Source organism: Arachis ipaensis, chromosome B10 (genome assembly GCF_000816755.2).
Source record: "Arachis ipaensis cultivar K30076 chromosome B10, Araip1.1, whole genome shotgun sequence".
Taxonomy (NCBI): domain Eukaryota; kingdom Viridiplantae; phylum Streptophyta; class Magnoliopsida; order Fabales; family Fabaceae; genus Arachis; species Arachis ipaensis.
In genome coordinates, this window is record NC_029794.2 from 1,725,593 (window position 1) to 1,742,930 (window position 17,338).

A 17,338-nucleotide genomic window follows, 5' to 3' on the forward strand; every position below is an offset into this window, starting at 1 on the left:
GTCACAAAAAAAAAAAAGGTAAATAAGGATGGAATGTTAATAATTAAAAGCCCGTTGGTGAAAAGTAAAAGTTCAAAATTATTACTTCTTGTAAACATGATTTTAAATGCAAAATCACTTATGCGTTCATGAATAAAAAATTTACCAAACTAAAAATTAAGAAGTCCTAACGTATTTCTTCTCTTTCAACGTGTTTGTCAAATACATCTATAGATGTCATTTCCACATTGATTCACACATTATAGCCACCATAGCCATCAATATGCATGCATCAACCATCAGAGACTGCACCTTATTATGTTGAAGGATAGATCCAATTTCTCTTACATGCGCCCCCTGAAAACAAGACCGCCATTGACGATTTGTGTAATTAAGGTTATATATTAAATAATATTTTATTTTGTTAATTAGGTACTTGTTAGGTACTCCTGAGATACTCTGATGTATTTAAATGGTTAAATAGAGTATGTTTATTAGGATTAGGATGTTTAATATTTTTGTATATACATAGATAATAGCAACGAAAAGATAATAAAACTTTTCATTCTTCAACTTTCTTTTTTTCTCTTTTTTTACTTTTCAGAGTCTTCTTCTTATGTAGTGCTTACTCCACTATTTTATCATTCAATTCTATAAATTTAAATAGAGTTTTGTCAATTTGCCTCACTACAGTTGCATACTTGAAACTCAAACAAAGAGTTAACAAAAAAACAACTTTACAATCTAAGTAAATTTATTAAAAAAAATGAAAATCAAATCCTATAAGAGTAGTATAACCGACACCAAAAAAAAAAAAGAAAAAAAGAGGAAGTAACCTAACTATTATTCATGATGCTAACATTCAATCTTGGGATATCCACAGTAATATGGCGAGTATCCCGGAAACATTTTTGGATAGCATTGATACGAACTCTTTTCCCCTTTTGGCAGAAATAGTTTCTGAAAAAAATTTTATGCGCTAAGCTGTTCAAGCTGTGATGTTGATAGTTTGATAAATCAAAAGGGATTAAGAGAAAAAACTTAATTGTTGAAAAGAATGAAAAATTTCCTTAAAAAATATTTGTTGAGTTATTACACTTTATATACTATGTACTCTTTATGTACTCTTATTAAAGGTTACCACTCAGATAAAGACGCCTATTTCATCTTTTGCTAAAGATGTTTTCATGTTGTGTTTTAATTGGTTTCTATATAATTTATTCGGTGTTCTTCATCACATATTATTAAATTTCTCAAAAGATTTTCTTTCCAAAAACAATAAAAAACATTTAATTTGGACTAAAACCAAAAAGATAATAGATTAACTATTAGATTTTTTTAAAATTATTTATACAAAAAAAATATCACATTCATTAATTTATTAAAGTAGACAAATTAATTATTTTCTTCTCATATACAGTTTTTTTAAGACATAAAAGTAATTAATTAGAACATTGGTTAAGATAATTAAAGTCACTATTTTATTAAAATTTTAATTTAAAGAGAATTTCTAGTTAATTTTGGTATAAAAATTTTGAATTTGAAAACATTGATAAAAATTATGTTGAATTTTGATTTATTTTATTCTCATTTAAATTAATCACTACATAAGTTAAAGTTCTGTCTGAAGTTATATTCGAGCTTTAGTCTGATTTTTAAAGTTTCAATTTACTTAGTTTGATTTTTTAACTTAGGTATCCGTGATTCATATTAGGATTTTAAGTGTTTAGTTGAAAAAAAATTAAGGTGAAAAAAATTTCAATTGTCACATTAAATAGTCGCTAGAACGTATAATGTAGCAGTCGTTAGTCCATCTCAGCATGTTGTTAACGATTTTGTGAGACTGTGACAAAAATAAGATCAGGAACTAATGTGAGTCATAACTATTAAGTTGGGAGACTAAATTGAGTAAATCGAAATTTTTAAAATTAGATTGAAATACGAACATAATTCTAGAGACCAATAAGTATTATCTCTTTGTTGACAATTAAGTTGTTTTAATGGTAATTAAGATCTAATAATAGTTTATAATATAAAAAAAAAAAACATTCTTTTGCAACAATGAACCTATAGTAGTAGTTAGGGGTGTCCATAGATTAGATCATATCCATAAATCCACGGTATTTATCGTATCTGATCCGTAATTTGTGGATATGATCTGATCTATAAGATGATCGGATTGGATCGAATCGGATCCACACTCTTATCAAATAGAAGTAAATATGTTTAAAAAGTAAACAAAAAAGATTATTGACTTTTTTTATAAAAATAAAATTTTTTAATATTTTTTATTTTATGGATATATTTGATATCTGATCCAAACATAAAAAGTGCGAATATCGAATTTAATATAATGAATTTAGTGCGGATTTGATCGAAATTTCAACCATATCCGATCTGTGAACACCCCTAACAATAATAACTAAAAAATTATAATGATTATATTTTTAACTAAGAAGAAGTGCCAAAAAAAAGTACTAAATACAAAAACATTTAATTAAATATTAAAAAAAATTTACTTTAAAACAGTTGGACTTTTTTTGCGCATATATATATATATGATAATTGTTTTATATATCACACAAATATAAACGTTTTTTCCGTTAGCCTAAGAAAGGTTTTGTAAGTTCCTAACCTTGTTATCAATTTTTGCACTGTTAGCCCTCATATTATCAATTTGATTCATATATAATTCAGATGATAAATTATTTGTTGACATGCTTTAGTTATATTACTTATATATAGTTTCATTGTATTTTATTGCTTATAAAATTAGATTATAATTATGACAATAGAATTGTTCTGGTATTTTTATATGTGTGACTAATTGGTGGTGTTAAAACATTACTCTTAATTATAAATAAAGTTTATAATTTAAAAATCAAAGACTCAATTAAAAAGATACGAAAAATTAAAGATAATGTTAAAATATTCTAACTCTTTAAAATAAAAATATTCAAAATTCAATTAAAAATTATTTAAAATTTAAACTCAATAAAAATTTATATTCAATGTGTTTTGTATTAAATATATTTAATTTTTTCAGAATTTTTTAAAAACTAATTAATATTATATATATTTTGTTACACTATATCTTGCACCGAATAAATTATACAGAAATCAATTAAAATACGACATAGAAACATCTTTAGCAAAAAATAAAATATGCGTCTTTATTTGAGTGGTCACCCTTACTAAAAAATAATTACAATGATAAGTCTATTATTGATAAAAAAAATTCTAAGTAACAGTTTTAGAGGAATTGAGGGGAATGTGTTGAAAATGAAACACAGAATTAGAGCAGTAGTTTTGTTTCTCCTTTTCGTCATGATCAGAATTGTCAGCCTGCTACACACGCGTCTTCCTTCTTCCTCTGCATCTCGCTCCACATGCCTCTTCTTCTACGCCGGACGCCTCTTCTTCAACCATCTTATCAAAATTTATCCAAGTTGGAGATTATTGACATCTTTCATCCACCAACTTGTGAGGACATATTAAAATATTATTAGTGTTGTTAGTAGTTGAAAGTTAAAGTTAGTAATGGTTAGTAGTTAGTAGATGAAATATTTATGAAATTAGTTGGTAATATCCATATAAATAGGATGAGAAGTATAGAATAAGAAGATAATATTATATGCCCCGAATGTGTACGACTCCGACGACGCCAATGGCGGAACTTTGCTAGGGCAACCATTGCCCCCACAAAGATTTTGTAAAAAAATTAGTATTTCCTTTTCACATAAAATAAGGTTAATTCATATGGTTAAGTTCATATATTTCCATCTTATTTATTTTTAGAACAATAAAAACTGTAGTCTAACTAGTAGTATGTCACATGCTAATAAATAGTCATTATTTTATTTTTTAAATCAACATTGCAAACTAAACGTCATTGTAGTATTAGCACTATATACATTAATAGATTTTGATATTTTATTTTATTAGAAAGTTAAAATTTTATTTTGGTGCAATATATTATTTGATTGTAATAGAAATAACAATAAAGATAACTAGTTTTGAGACTTTTGAAAAATAGATGTTTTTAGACGCCAACGCCCGCTTCCTTGGTCTGATTACTCCCTCACTCCCCATGCATAATGCATGCATGCATGTTTTTCCTTGTTATTCAAACTAACTCGCTCGCTCCATATGAATGTGTGCTAGGTGTGGAGTACATTACTTTTGATAGAATCTTTGAGGATCTGACTAATGAGGAGAAGAAGTTTTGGCACTCTCATGCTTATCAGGTTTTTCACTTTCATTCTCTTTTGTCTTTTTCTGTGTCATAGAGGCTGATTTGGATGGTGCAGGTCAAGTTAGGTTTATTGATAAGCCCAAGAGTTCCAGAGACGATTGCCATGCTTGAGCCTGAGAACCTTGCTAAATCCTATGGAAAATTCTGGTGTACATGGCAGGCCGACAGAGGTGTATATATATGAGGAGTGTTAGGGGGACAGCAACTTTTGTGATTTGTAGCCATCAAATAGTTATCAATGATGATTTTAATGGTGCGAGATTTCATCTAATGGCTCACTTTTCTTTACTGATTTCATCCAACTTCTCCCATATATATATATATATATGGTGCAGGCTCTGGTGGCTTATATTTTTTTGTGGCTAAGGTGATTAAGTGGGCCAAACCAAATGAATGCTGGCATGTGGCTTAGTAAGTAGAGACTCAAAGATTTGTTTGACTTTGCTGACCATAGTAACTTAGGTAATTATACCAGGTAAAAAATTTAGATGGTAAATTAGGAACATTATCTTGAGAGTTAATTAGATTTAGGGGAAGGGCCAATTAGGAATTTCAAAAAGCTACCCAAAAAAACCTAAATGACCAAAAAGCTCTCCACGCTTGAGTTTGAAAGGTTTGCTGTGGACGGCGACCATCACCCGGAGTTCATGTTGCGATCAACTTGGACCATTGTTGGCGGTGAATTATTAACCGGTGGTTTCATGAGTCAGCCCCCGGGTTGTTTCGGGGGAGGATTCTAGTTGTCGATCATCTTGTGGTTCGGGCGCATTTGGTACAGTAGCAGATTCAGCCACTATTGCATCGTTCCAGGTCCGCAACAATCGCAGAGGTTAGGGTGGCTGACGACATCGAAGTGTCCTGCGATGTGCGGCTGTGTACCTTTTTGTTGGTAGGGTGCAATCCGTAAAGCAGTATACGCAGGCACTCAGCCTCATTTCAGGTCCGCGACATTCGCCGCCGTGTGGGTGGCTATCGATGCCGAAGTCGCCTTCGATCTGAGGTAAGTGTAACCTTTGATTTGTTTTATTATTTACATCACATTCGTCTCTTGTATAATTGACGATGAATCTGCATGTTGCCAACTTAAATGCCCAGTTAAATCCCAAGAAGAATTGCTCAGTGTGAAGAGCATTTACACTAACTTCGTGACCTGCATACTTTTTTTTGTGGTGTGGATTGTAATTAGTTTATTGTAGCAAATGAGTTCATCTTTATTCTTAGCCGTTATGGTTAATTTAAATTAATTAGTTTAATTCAATGGATGAATTTATCATCTTCCTTGTTAGCCATGATGGTGCATAGTGCTTTGTGGTGTTGCCAGTTATTAATTTAATTCATCGCACCATGTTATCATGTTCTTTCGTAGCCAATATCCTGCATGTTGTTTTTGTCTTGTTGATTGTGTTTAATTTAATTGTAGTATTTAATTTAATTCCGCTAGCAATCTATCTTGTTAGCCGTTCTGCTAATCAGATATCTTGTCCCTGGTCTTTGGTATTAATAGTTAGCCTTTTTGAAAATGAGAATTTCTTTACATAGTGCTGCCGATTTGAGATGGAAAGCCATGGAGAAGGAAGTTCTGATTTCTCCGTCCAATGGACTGATGGATGGAGCACGGACTCAACGGATGATGATGAAGGAAGTGCTGCACGGTCACTAGAGACAGAGGAAAGTCAATCGGCAGCGGGGGATAGAGAAGATGGTTCAGTGGCTGGTGATGAGGATTCCATGCCGGTACCAACAGGAATACACATTACGGCTGACACACAACATGGTGACAAAGAATTGAGATCAGCGGTTTTAACTGCCGCCGCATTGGAATCAGCTGAGTATAATAGTGTGGAAGAGGCGTACAAAGCATATGTGACTTTTGCGAAGGCAACTGGATTCACTGTACGAAAGGGTGATTCTGTGAAAAATGAGGAAGGGAATATCGTGCGGAAGTTCTTTTATTGCAATCAACAAGGTTTGCGTGAGAAGAAGCACTATTTAAATTTTCAAACACAATTAAATGTTACAATAAAAAATAAAAAATATGAGAAAAATCTAAAAAAATAAATCTTTAAACTCAAAATTTAAGCATCATGTCAGCAAAAAAATTTATATTTGTATTACTGTTATTATTAAAATAAAGATAAAAATTAAAAGAAAGAATTGATAAATAAAAAGTTTGCACCCAACAAGATTAGTGCGACCATTTATTTGTTCTAGGTCACATTCTAATAAACTGGTCAATATTTTAAAGAGTTGACCTATTTTAAAATTCCAATAGCTTAGGTACATTATTTAAATGAGTTAATACTTAAAATGGCTCGTGAAATGTGACTTCCGATTTAATTTAGCCCTCAAAATTTTAATTGACTCTAATTGTACTCTGAAATTTTGATCCGTGCCTCAATTTGGTCCTTCCGTCGTTTTTCGTCACCGAAAAGCTAACCTAACAATTTTAAATAACACCTGACACTGTCAAAACGACGTCGTTTAACTTTTGGCGCCGAAAATACTTAGAAACGATGTGGTGTGACATGAGAGAGGGGGTTAAACCAAAACCCAAACATTAACCACTTGAAAAGTGAAACCCCAATTAACCCTTCTTCTTCCTCCTCCTCCCTTCGTATACGTACCTTCAGGCTTCAGAGAAAAATCATGGTTGTCACTGTAACTGAGGTTTGAAGCTTTTCTAACTTATTTTGCCCTTCCATTGTGAAGACTAATTACCTGAGAATCATCATCTCTTCAAAAACAAATTAGTAACAAAATCGTTGCTTTCAACATACATTGTTATGTTTTTTTCAAAATGTTGGCTATGGGTTGTTCTTCATTTTTTTCGTTCTACTTCATCAGTAAAATTTTGGGGGACTATGGTTGATTATGGTTGTTGATGATGGTAGAGTTCTTGTATGCTAGGGTTTAATTTTTTTGCATGTATGTGGTTGTGATCAACTGAATCTTTCAATTCTTTGTTCATTTGAGCAGTCATTGATTCTTCATATTCTATTTTAAAATGATAATCTTATTCCTTTATATCCCATTTTAATTTAATTATCTGTCCAGTATTTTTCGGTTGAAATTACATATATTTATTTACTGGAGCAACCATTGTTAAAAAAATTGTATTACTCCTTGATTAATTTAAAAAGACAATCTTATTCTTTCATGTTTCTCTAATAGTATATCTGTAATGTACATATATTTTATCTCCCTGTTTAGTTCAGTTCTTATCAGTTTTCTAATACTTGGTAATAACAAAATAAAAAAGTCAGTTATTCTTTAAAGCTGTTTTTCTATGCTACTCGATATATAGTGATATTATTAAATTTTCTGATAATTTAAGGTGAAAAAATATGTAAATTGTTCATTATAGATTTCTAATTGATGAAGTTAGTGGTCATGAAAATATTATTGGTAAGGTGAATGGAAAAAAATGGAAAACAATTTTTTGAAGTTTGATATTCTTTTTATGTAATTGATGTTCTTCTTTTTCTTCTTTTTGATGATTATGGTTGATTTTGGTTTTTTTGGTTGTTATGGATTCATTTAAGAAGAAATTCATGATTTAGTTATGATCTTGATTTTTCTTGTGTTTATGTCAAAGTATGATTTTAATTTTAATTTTAATATTTTATTTTAGTGTTTGTAGTGGGATCAGAATGAGTTTGTTGTTGACTTTACATTACTTTCTTTGCTTTGTTGTGTTGTGTTGATTGCACATAATTGTATCATATTCATTGATTTTTTTTTTGTAGGTGTCATTTAAAATTAATAGGTCAGCTTTTTAGTGACGAAAAACGAAAAAAAGGTCAAATTGAAGCACCGGTCAAAATTTTATAATACAATTAGAGTCAATTAAAATTTTGAGAGTTAAATTAAGTTTGGAGACAAATTTCAGAAATTATTTTAAATATTAACTCTTATTTAGACACTTAAAAAGATATTACTTTTTACCTTAATAATCTTAACTAGTTTTTTTAATTAATTGCAATGTATAACCCGAAATCCATATAGAAAATTAGATATTTTTTAACTAATATGAAAAATTAGATATTCTTTATCTAATACTAAAATTTTTGTTGAGCACTTTTTTTCTATTATTCCTGTATTTGTTTTTCGAATTTGTAATGAACTCTATTCTTCAATGTTGAGTCATTTTTTTCTTTAAAAAAAATAAAACATTAAAACATATTATAATTATAATTTATATAAATTGTACTTCATTATATTGCTTATTTTGGTTCACTAATTTTGTGGTGGGATCCGTTATTTTTTATGGGGTCTGTCTTTAGTAAGCTCAAGTCTTTTGAATTTTTTTAATATATACAAAAACTAATTTACAAATATACCTGAGTTTGTAGCTAGAGTGATCATCTCACTCGTCCGCTTAAACAACTATTAGGAGTTAGAATCTCGTCTTGTGTGTATAGCAATCCATTAGCTAGTGGTAAACCCTTAATAAATGGAGCATCAAGACATGGTTAGACTTGGCAGGAGTACCCAAATACGCGGGTACCCGACCCGTATATACCCGATTGGGGAGGGTAATAACTTGACCCGAGTCGGGGTAAATTTTGCTTAGGACAGAGCATGGTCGGGTTTAAAGTGTACCCACCCCGAATATATACATATAAACACTTTTTAGGAATTAGGATTTGCCTCACATCACAGATTTAGTGATTCACAGCTTTAGTCCATACTCTATACCCATGCAAGAGAAACCCAATCATCCTCACCCAAAGTTTTCTTCTTCTCGGCTTCTTCAAAAAAAACATCATAACTTTCGTCATCGTCGTTGCTGAGCCCATCGCCGTCTACCCCTTCACAGTTTCCATCTTCCTTCACAGCTCATGTCGCCATCGCTGCTTATCCCGTTACCGTCATTGTTGAGCTCGTCACCACTTCTCTCTCTCTCTCTCCTAGTTACAGTACAAGAGAATAATAAAAATATTTTTGTTGCTCAATACAAGAAAATAATGAGAATCCTCCTCAACCTCAACCCATACAGCAAGCTCAACAACCTCAAAAAATGTTATTAAGGAGATCTAACAGAAAAAGGAGAAAATCCATCTATGGTCTCAAACAAGTTTTCCGTCAATGGTATCACAAATTTAATCAAGTCATTACCTCATATGATTTTGAGATAAATATTATAGATGAATGTGTATACCGCAAGTTCAGTGGGAGTAAATACATATTTTTGGTCTTATATGTTACTTGCCAGTAACGATATAGGCTTGTCGCATAAAACTAAGAAATTTCTATCGAACAAATTCAAAATGAAAGATCTCGGTGATGGCTCTTTTGTATTAGGAATCGAGATATCAAGAGATCGCTCTCAAGGTATTCTTGGATTATCACAAAAGAACTATATCGAAAAGATTTTAAGTAGATATAGCATGAAAGGTTGTAGACCAATGGATACACCTGTAGCTAAAGGAGACAAGTTCAGTCTCAAGCAATGCTCTAAAAATGAGCTTAAGAGGACAGTAATGCATGATAAATCTTATGCATCAACACTAGGGAGCTTAATGTATGCTCAAGTATGCACACGTCCTGATATATCATTTATAGTGGGAGTATTGGATAGATACTTGAGCAATCCGAACATGAATCATTGAATAGTTGTTAAACGCATAATACATTATCTGAAGAGAACAAAAGATTACATGCTTACTGTAATACCCGGTCTAACCAAAATTAATTAAATAATAAGTTAAATGGGAGCGAATATGGTTGGAAGATTCGGCAATTGGAATTTGATCATCTAAATATGATATTTAGATTCAGTGAATTTTTCTGAGTCGAAAAACATAGTTTTCTGCGTAAAAGCGCGCAGTAGAATTTTGACCGGCAGTACCGGCTGAGATCTGTCTGGTACTACAGCTAAGAAAATTGATTATGAGTAAATGAGATTAAGAAATGAGGAATTATAATTAGGGAAGGTAGAAATATTTAAAGTGCGATTTAGAGCGCTAATCTTAAAGGTTTTGGCCCAAAATTGGGCCAACGGACAAAAATAAGTGAACCGGGCCTAAGTGGACCCAAGACCCAACATATATAAACATTAGTTATGAGCATTTCAGCTCATTTTACCCTAAAAAGAAGGGCTGGGGCGCTGAAATTGAGAAGAGAGAAGAGAAGAGAGAAAACTTAACTCTCTTTGATCTTCAAACCACCATAACTTGAGCTACGGAGCTCCGATTGACGAGCCGTTTGCGGCCACGCGTTGCTCTTCTCATCCTCTACAATTCTATCTAAGTTTGGTGGTGAGTATTTCATTCATCTCTGCCCAGTTTTCGAAATTCTCCACTGTTACACGTTTTTGGGTAGTTAGTGTTGAAATCTTGTGATTTTGGGTGTTTAGGGATACTCCAACATGGATTCTAAGTGGGTTCTATCCCTACTTCATATAGGCTGAGGTAAGAAGTGCTCAAACCCTTGTGATTTGTCATTTTTATGAGCCCTAGGTTGATGTATGTATGTGATATTGGTTATGTTAGTGTATTTGGTGATGTTGGTGCACAATTGGGAGATTGGTATTGCTTGAGGAGCTTTGGTAAGGCTTGGAGTTAAGGTTGGTGAAGACTTCCAAAGAAGAGACTCAATTGGTTTGGCTACAAGAGGTACGGTTTAAGTTTTATTTAAGTACCGTGTATTGTGATGAGAATTCCTAGGCTAGATGCCCCTAGGATTAAGATTAGATTGCGTAAATGATTGGTGCTAATATGCATAGTTGGTATGTGTTGAGTCTAGTTTTTTATTTTGGGTTATGTTATGATGACAAACATTGTTTTGGGTGAAAAGCCCAATATTGTTTAATGAGTGTTTTATTGTGGCAGGCCCATTAACTATCTCACAAGCCAAACAATGCTACTTGTTTCCTTAATGCTCCAAGTAAATGCACAAGTCCATATCCCTATTGCACCATTCAGCAATTGTAAAAGAGCCAAAGCTCATTGCACCGTTCAGCAAAGAATAAAAGGCTATGTGTTGGCAAAAGAAGAAAAGAAAGAAAAGGACATCTGTCAACATCAAGGACAGCTGGGGCTCTAGCAAAGCAACAAGACACAAGGACTCTCACCTCTCCAAGGACAAACAGTAAAGCAAATTTCAGCAAAGGAAAAGCAAAACACAAACTTGCTAAGCAGCAGAGGTAGTGGGTGAAGCTCCTCGTATGGCAGAGATCATGGAGCAGGATGCAAAAGAAGAGCATGCCAAGGAAGAAAGAAACACCAAGGACAGCAGAGGTAGTGGTCGAGCTACTCCAGCAGCTGAGGTGGTGAAGCAAGAGAAAGAAAGGACTGCATGCCATCAAGGACAGCGCCAACGAGCAGCTGGCACAAGGAAATGGAAGAGGCAGAAATTCTAAGCAAGCTGAAGATATATAAAAAGACTCATTCCATCATTTCAAGTCAAGAAAGAGAGCACACACATTCAGAGCACCTTCTCTAACATAGAGCTGAAATCTCTTTCTTCTACTCAAGCTTAATTCTGAGTTATTGTTATGGCTGTCTTGCGTTATTCTTTGTTTTGAAAAAGGCAATCATGTGAGGATCAAAAGCCAAGAGAGAAAAGGCAAGAGTGATGCAGAAATAGCCACTGTTTGTTTTTCTGATGTAATTTGGATTTATGAACTAGGATTAGTTCCCCTTGCCAAGTTGGGTTAGCACTTGGTGAGAATTGAATCTGTGTAGATTCCCCTTCCAAGTTGGGATAGCACTTTGGGGTTGCTAAGCTTTGGTGAAGAAAGCTTAGGGGTAGATACTAGTTGAATTAGGGAGTAATTCAATAGTATTGGTGTATGTAACCTGAGAATTATAGTGAAAATTCCACCATGGTTTGTGGTGGAGACTGGATGTAGGATTCATGGCACAAAGAATCCGAACCAGGATACATGTTGGCCTCTTTCTCCTCTTCTCTGCACTTTTAACTTTCTGGGTATGAGACTATTTCAAATAATCTCCTGCAACTCGAGCAACAGCAAAAACAGAGTTTAAAACTTAAAGTTTTAAGCTAACTTGATTCAACCCCCCTTCTCAAGTTTAAATAGAACCATCAGTATGTAATGTGAATTAATGATTGGGTTGAGGATTGTGTAGCCTTGTATGCTTGGTGTATTGAGAATTTGATGTACTGGGTAATGAGTATTGATTTGTGGTTTATCCATTTAAATTGTGAAATTGGGCCGGAGGCCGTGAATTTTGGGCCGGAGGCCGGGGAAAGGTAAGAAAGGTAAGTTGATGTGTGCATTGTATGATGACACAAGTGATTGGATGAATTTCAGATAATGAATATATGAATGATTGGGTTGGTTATTGAACAATATGGTTTGAGAAGTTGAAGTGTGGAATTTGGTAAATTTGGGTGAAATTATATAGATGAGGCATGTTTGGTTTTGGTTGAGATATATTATGTGGTCATATATGTGATTATGATTATTGATGCCTTGGTGGTATTATGATGCATTAGAGATATGTATGTTGTGATATATACTTGAGGAGTGATTAAGGTTGATTTGTGGGTGAAACCACGTGATAGTGAGTATGATATTGATTATGTATAATGATGGTTGATTGGAAATAGTGTTGTTGAAATTTGGCATGAGGAAGAGTATATGATATGTAAATGTGTTTGAGTTTGAGAAAGTGTCAATGTGTGAGTTGAGGATGGTTTGATGTTGATTTTGGTACATTTTGATTGATTTCAAAAAGGGTTGAAATTGGCATGTTTTGATTGACTTTGGAAAGAGTTGAAAATGGCTTGTTTTGAAAATGGCACTTTGTGGTTTTGTATGAAAACATGGTTTTTTTTGGCATACTTTGACGGGACATAACCTGGACTACGGATCTCTGTTTTCTGCCAAATCTGTTTAGAAATGAAATTGGATCCGGGATGTCCATGCCGTTCGAAGAACGGGTGAAAAATGATTTAAAATGAGAAAGTTATGACCGTCGGAAGATTGGGGGTTGAATCTGTAAATTCTGCACCTTTTAACTTAGAAAATTTTTAGCAGAACGACCCTACGCGCGTAGGCGCACTTGGCGCGTGCGCGCCGTTCTTCCAGAAAGCACCATCCACGCGTGCGCATGGTGTGCGCGGGCGCGTCGATGCGCTGCACCAATTGCCCAGCCATTTTTCAGAGAGTTGTGCCAGGATTGTGCCAGTTTTGTGCCTGGGCGCAAGAGCACCCACGCGTACGCGTGGCTGACGCTTGCGCGCCGTTTGGATATTTTTCAACCCGCACGTTCGTGCATATGGCGCTTGCGTGTCGATGAGTTTTTGGTCATCCACGCGTGCGCGTGGAGTGCGCGTACGCGTGGCCCTGTTTTTATGCCAAAGTTGATTTTTGAGTTTGTAAAACCAAATCTCATACTTCTAAGCCTCCGATCTCACCTCTTATGTATTAAATCATTATGATATGCCTAGCAATGAGAAAGGAGCTAGGGGATATGGTAACTTGCGAGTGAAGAAAGGGGAAAAGTTATGATCAAAGATGATTATATGAGATATGGAGGATGACGGTGGAAGTACTGTGTATGCCATGAGCCGGAGGGCTATATTTATTGATAAATGGCCCGTTCTTGATTGGACCATGAGCCGGATGGCTGAGTTATTGCCGGGTTACGGCAAAGCCATTATTGTCTATGGCTGAGTATAAATGCATATATGATTAATGAATGAATATGTTAAATGGATAATAATGAAAAAATATTGAAATGTGATGTGCGACCCCGGGTAGTAGGCAGTGGCGTTGTCCACTTGCTCCGGGTATGAGACAGGAAAGGAAGATTATGATAAACGAGTTTAATCATGGAGTTTTGAATAAATGTGTATTTGTGATACCTGGGTAGTAGCAAGGGTCGTGGTTCGTCCCGCTTGCTCTGGGTCATTGTCTGAGAATTGATAATAATGAAGGGTGATTATGAATAAATGTTTATTTGTGATACTTGGATAGTAGTAAGGGTTGTGGTTCGTCCCACTTGCTCCAAGTTAATGTTTGAGATTTGGTAACAATGAATATTGATAATATGAATTGAGATTGAATGAATATATGTTTGAGATACCTGGGCAGTAGCAAGGGTTGTGGTTCGTCCCACTTGCTCCGGGCCAATGCTTGAGATACCTGGGTAGTAGCAAGGGGGGTGTAGCTCAAACCTACTTGCTCCGCAATGGGTGTTTCTGTCCAATGGGTAGCTACCAGGACATGTCGGGTTGGCTATATAACCGACAGATGATATCATCAGCCATAGGGCAGGCATTCATCATTTGCATATGTTTGAATTGTTTGGGTTTGCCATTTGTCTTGGATTTCTACATCATATATGCCATGTTACCTGACTATATGCTACTTGTTCTACTTGTATCATGTTTGTGTATTACTTGCCTGTATTGCTTGTGTTTGTACAACTGAGAGGCCCCTCATGCTGGTGTCGGTGGGTGTCAGGGCTGTTCTTGATGGGATGAATTGATGATGCGATTCCATGATGATGTATTGATATAAAACTGTTGAGGCAGAACAACTGGTGATGGTTTTGCTTATGATTCTGAGTCTGATTCGTGGAAGAGTCAGCGAGTTGGAAAACATGTGAAACATGAATTGGATTTAGCACTCCCTTATGACAGTTGCCTATTCATGGATTAGCGAGAACCTAGGATGAATAATTGGTGAAGAAGTTTAGGATGCTTAGTGAGCTTTGTTGCAGTACATTGAATTTATTAAGATACGTCTTCGCGATTTTATTTCAACTCTTTTCAGGCTTCTCGATTAATACTCCTTTCGAAATTACCTATATTTATTTATTAAAAATCCACCTGAGAGTCGTACCACCGTAATATCATTGACTTATGACTCGAGCATAAGGATTTGAATATTAGGGTGTTACACTTACTGATCGAGATCAGAAAATTTGGAGATCATTGAGTACTCTGATTCCGATTTCATGGCATATGGTTATGAAACTTTGTCATTGAGTTTCGTATAGTAAATGACATTGAAAGGTCATTAAATATATTTTATGACAATAAATCAGCAGTACTATACACCAACAACAATAAAAGCTTGACAAAATCGAAACATATAGCCATCAAGTTCTTAGTTGTTAAAGAAAAAGTAAAAAAAAAAAAAGATTTTCACAGAACATATAGGAACAGAGTATATGCTAGCAAACCCATTAACCAAGGGATTGATCTCTAAAGTCTTTTATGAGCACACTGCTCGAATATGTGCCAATATTTGTGATGCCTTAGTTTAGTGGGAGTTTATTTTATACTATATGTCCTATGACAGATATTGAATTATTTTTCTGCAGAACTAAGTTGATGATTTGTTTCATATTATGTGAAATGTTCATTTTGCAATATTTATTTTGTGTTTGATTTCAATAAAGTTTTAAAGTTAGACCAGCTAGAAATAGACATGCATGAGATCACTTGGCATGTAATTTTTATATTACTCATCCAAATTTAATCTATGTCGTTAAGTATATTAGGATGGTGATTGCCGTGGTACATTAATGTAATAAAAGTTATGGTAATTTCATATCTAATATATGAGACGGACCAGATTGTTAAAGTAATAAAGGAAATAGCATTCAAATATGCGCATAAAAGTTTATAAGATGTGATTATATCTAGAAAAAATATATGTATAGCGTAAGTGGGAGATTGTTAGGAAATTATTTTAATTTTCTAATTTGTTTGTGGGCAATACATACATTAATTATAATCACAAATTATGCCATTTCAAATTAAATGACTTATATAATGGTGATCTCATCTATTGTTATAAATGCTAAATTGAATAAGTCATAATTACTTTTGATTTGAAATTAAATGATAATAAAACCAGATATTATCTTTTGTACTTTAGATAATTATCTTTTGGATTTCAGATATATTATCTTTTGAACTTTAGATACTATTTTTATTTGGACTTTAGGGTTTAATGGATGCCATGTTTAAATATAAATAGTGCTTTTAGATTTCGGTCCCCAACATACCAAAGCCGTCTTAGCAACTCCTTCTCCATCAGAGAAGTTGCACAGCCGCCTAGGAATGCAGAAAGGTTTTGATTGAGGAAGATTGAAAGAACCATAAGATCCAAACTCTTCCAATCATGATTCATGTTTATGAATTCAGGTAGATTTCCACATTCAAGTATTTTATTTCTTAGTGATCTAACATGAAAAATATTTGGGTTAAGGAATTCTGAAAAAAGTGGTTGAGGAAAGTAAAGTGAGCCTGTAACAGATGTGACAGGAAGTGTTACCAACTCATTGTCCTGTTATTTGAGTGACAGGTCTCAGAAAGTGCAATCAAAGAGGAAGAGAAAATCCAATGATGAGGAAGAACTTTGTAAACCTAGAGAAAAGCTAGACAGTGGATTGTTCGGTGAATACTTGGAGAAAATATGGAGGAGTTTCTCGGAAGAGAAGAGAAGGCGCTGCACATACTTTGACAGCTTATGGTTTAACCTATACAGGAGTAAATCATCTAAAGACAAGGTGCTGGCTTGGATAAAAAAGGCTAATATTTTCTCAAAGGCATATGTTTTTGTTCCAATAGTTTGCTGGGGTCACTGGAGCCTCTTGATCTTCTGCCATTTTGGTGAGAGCTCGCAAACAAATACTAGATCACCTTGCATGTTGTTGCTAGATTCTCTTGCAATGGCGAATCCAAGGCGACTTGAACCGGAGATAAGAAGATTTGTGCTAGACATTTATCAGGCAGCGAACAGGCCTGAAACTAAGAATATTATATCTCGAATTCCATTGTTGATTCCTAAGGTGCCGCAACAAAGAGACGGTAATGAATGTGGGAACTTTGTCCTCTATTTCATTAAATTGTTTCTTAGTCTCGCTCCAGATGATTTTAGTTTGGAAGGGTATCCTTACTTTATGAAAAAAGATTGGTTTACCCACGAAGGCTTGGATAGGTTTCGTGAGGGACTTGATTCAATGGGTTAGAAGTTCTAAAATTTTAGTACAAACTGTTTGTAACATACTAATATGTGCAGTTCAACTTTATCGGACTTTATTTTCTGCTGGAATGGAACTGATACTCAAGTACTCTTATGGATATTTATGAAGTTAATAAACTTGCATATTAGTA

At 34.1% G+C, this 17,338-nt stretch overlaps 1 protein-coding gene across 1 annotated transcript; it reads left to right on the forward strand.

Annotated features, from left to right (window-relative positions):
* On the forward strand, positions 5,789-17,338 carry LOC107619902 (probable ubiquitin-like-specific protease 2A). The gene is made up of 2 exons (XM_021113692.1): positions 5,789-6,177; positions 16,464-17,338. The coding sequence occupies exons 1-2, from the start codon at positions 5,789-5,791 to the stop codon at positions 17,191-17,193; spliced, it is 1,119 nt and encodes a 372-aa protein (XP_020969351.1). The 3' UTR covers positions 17,194-17,338.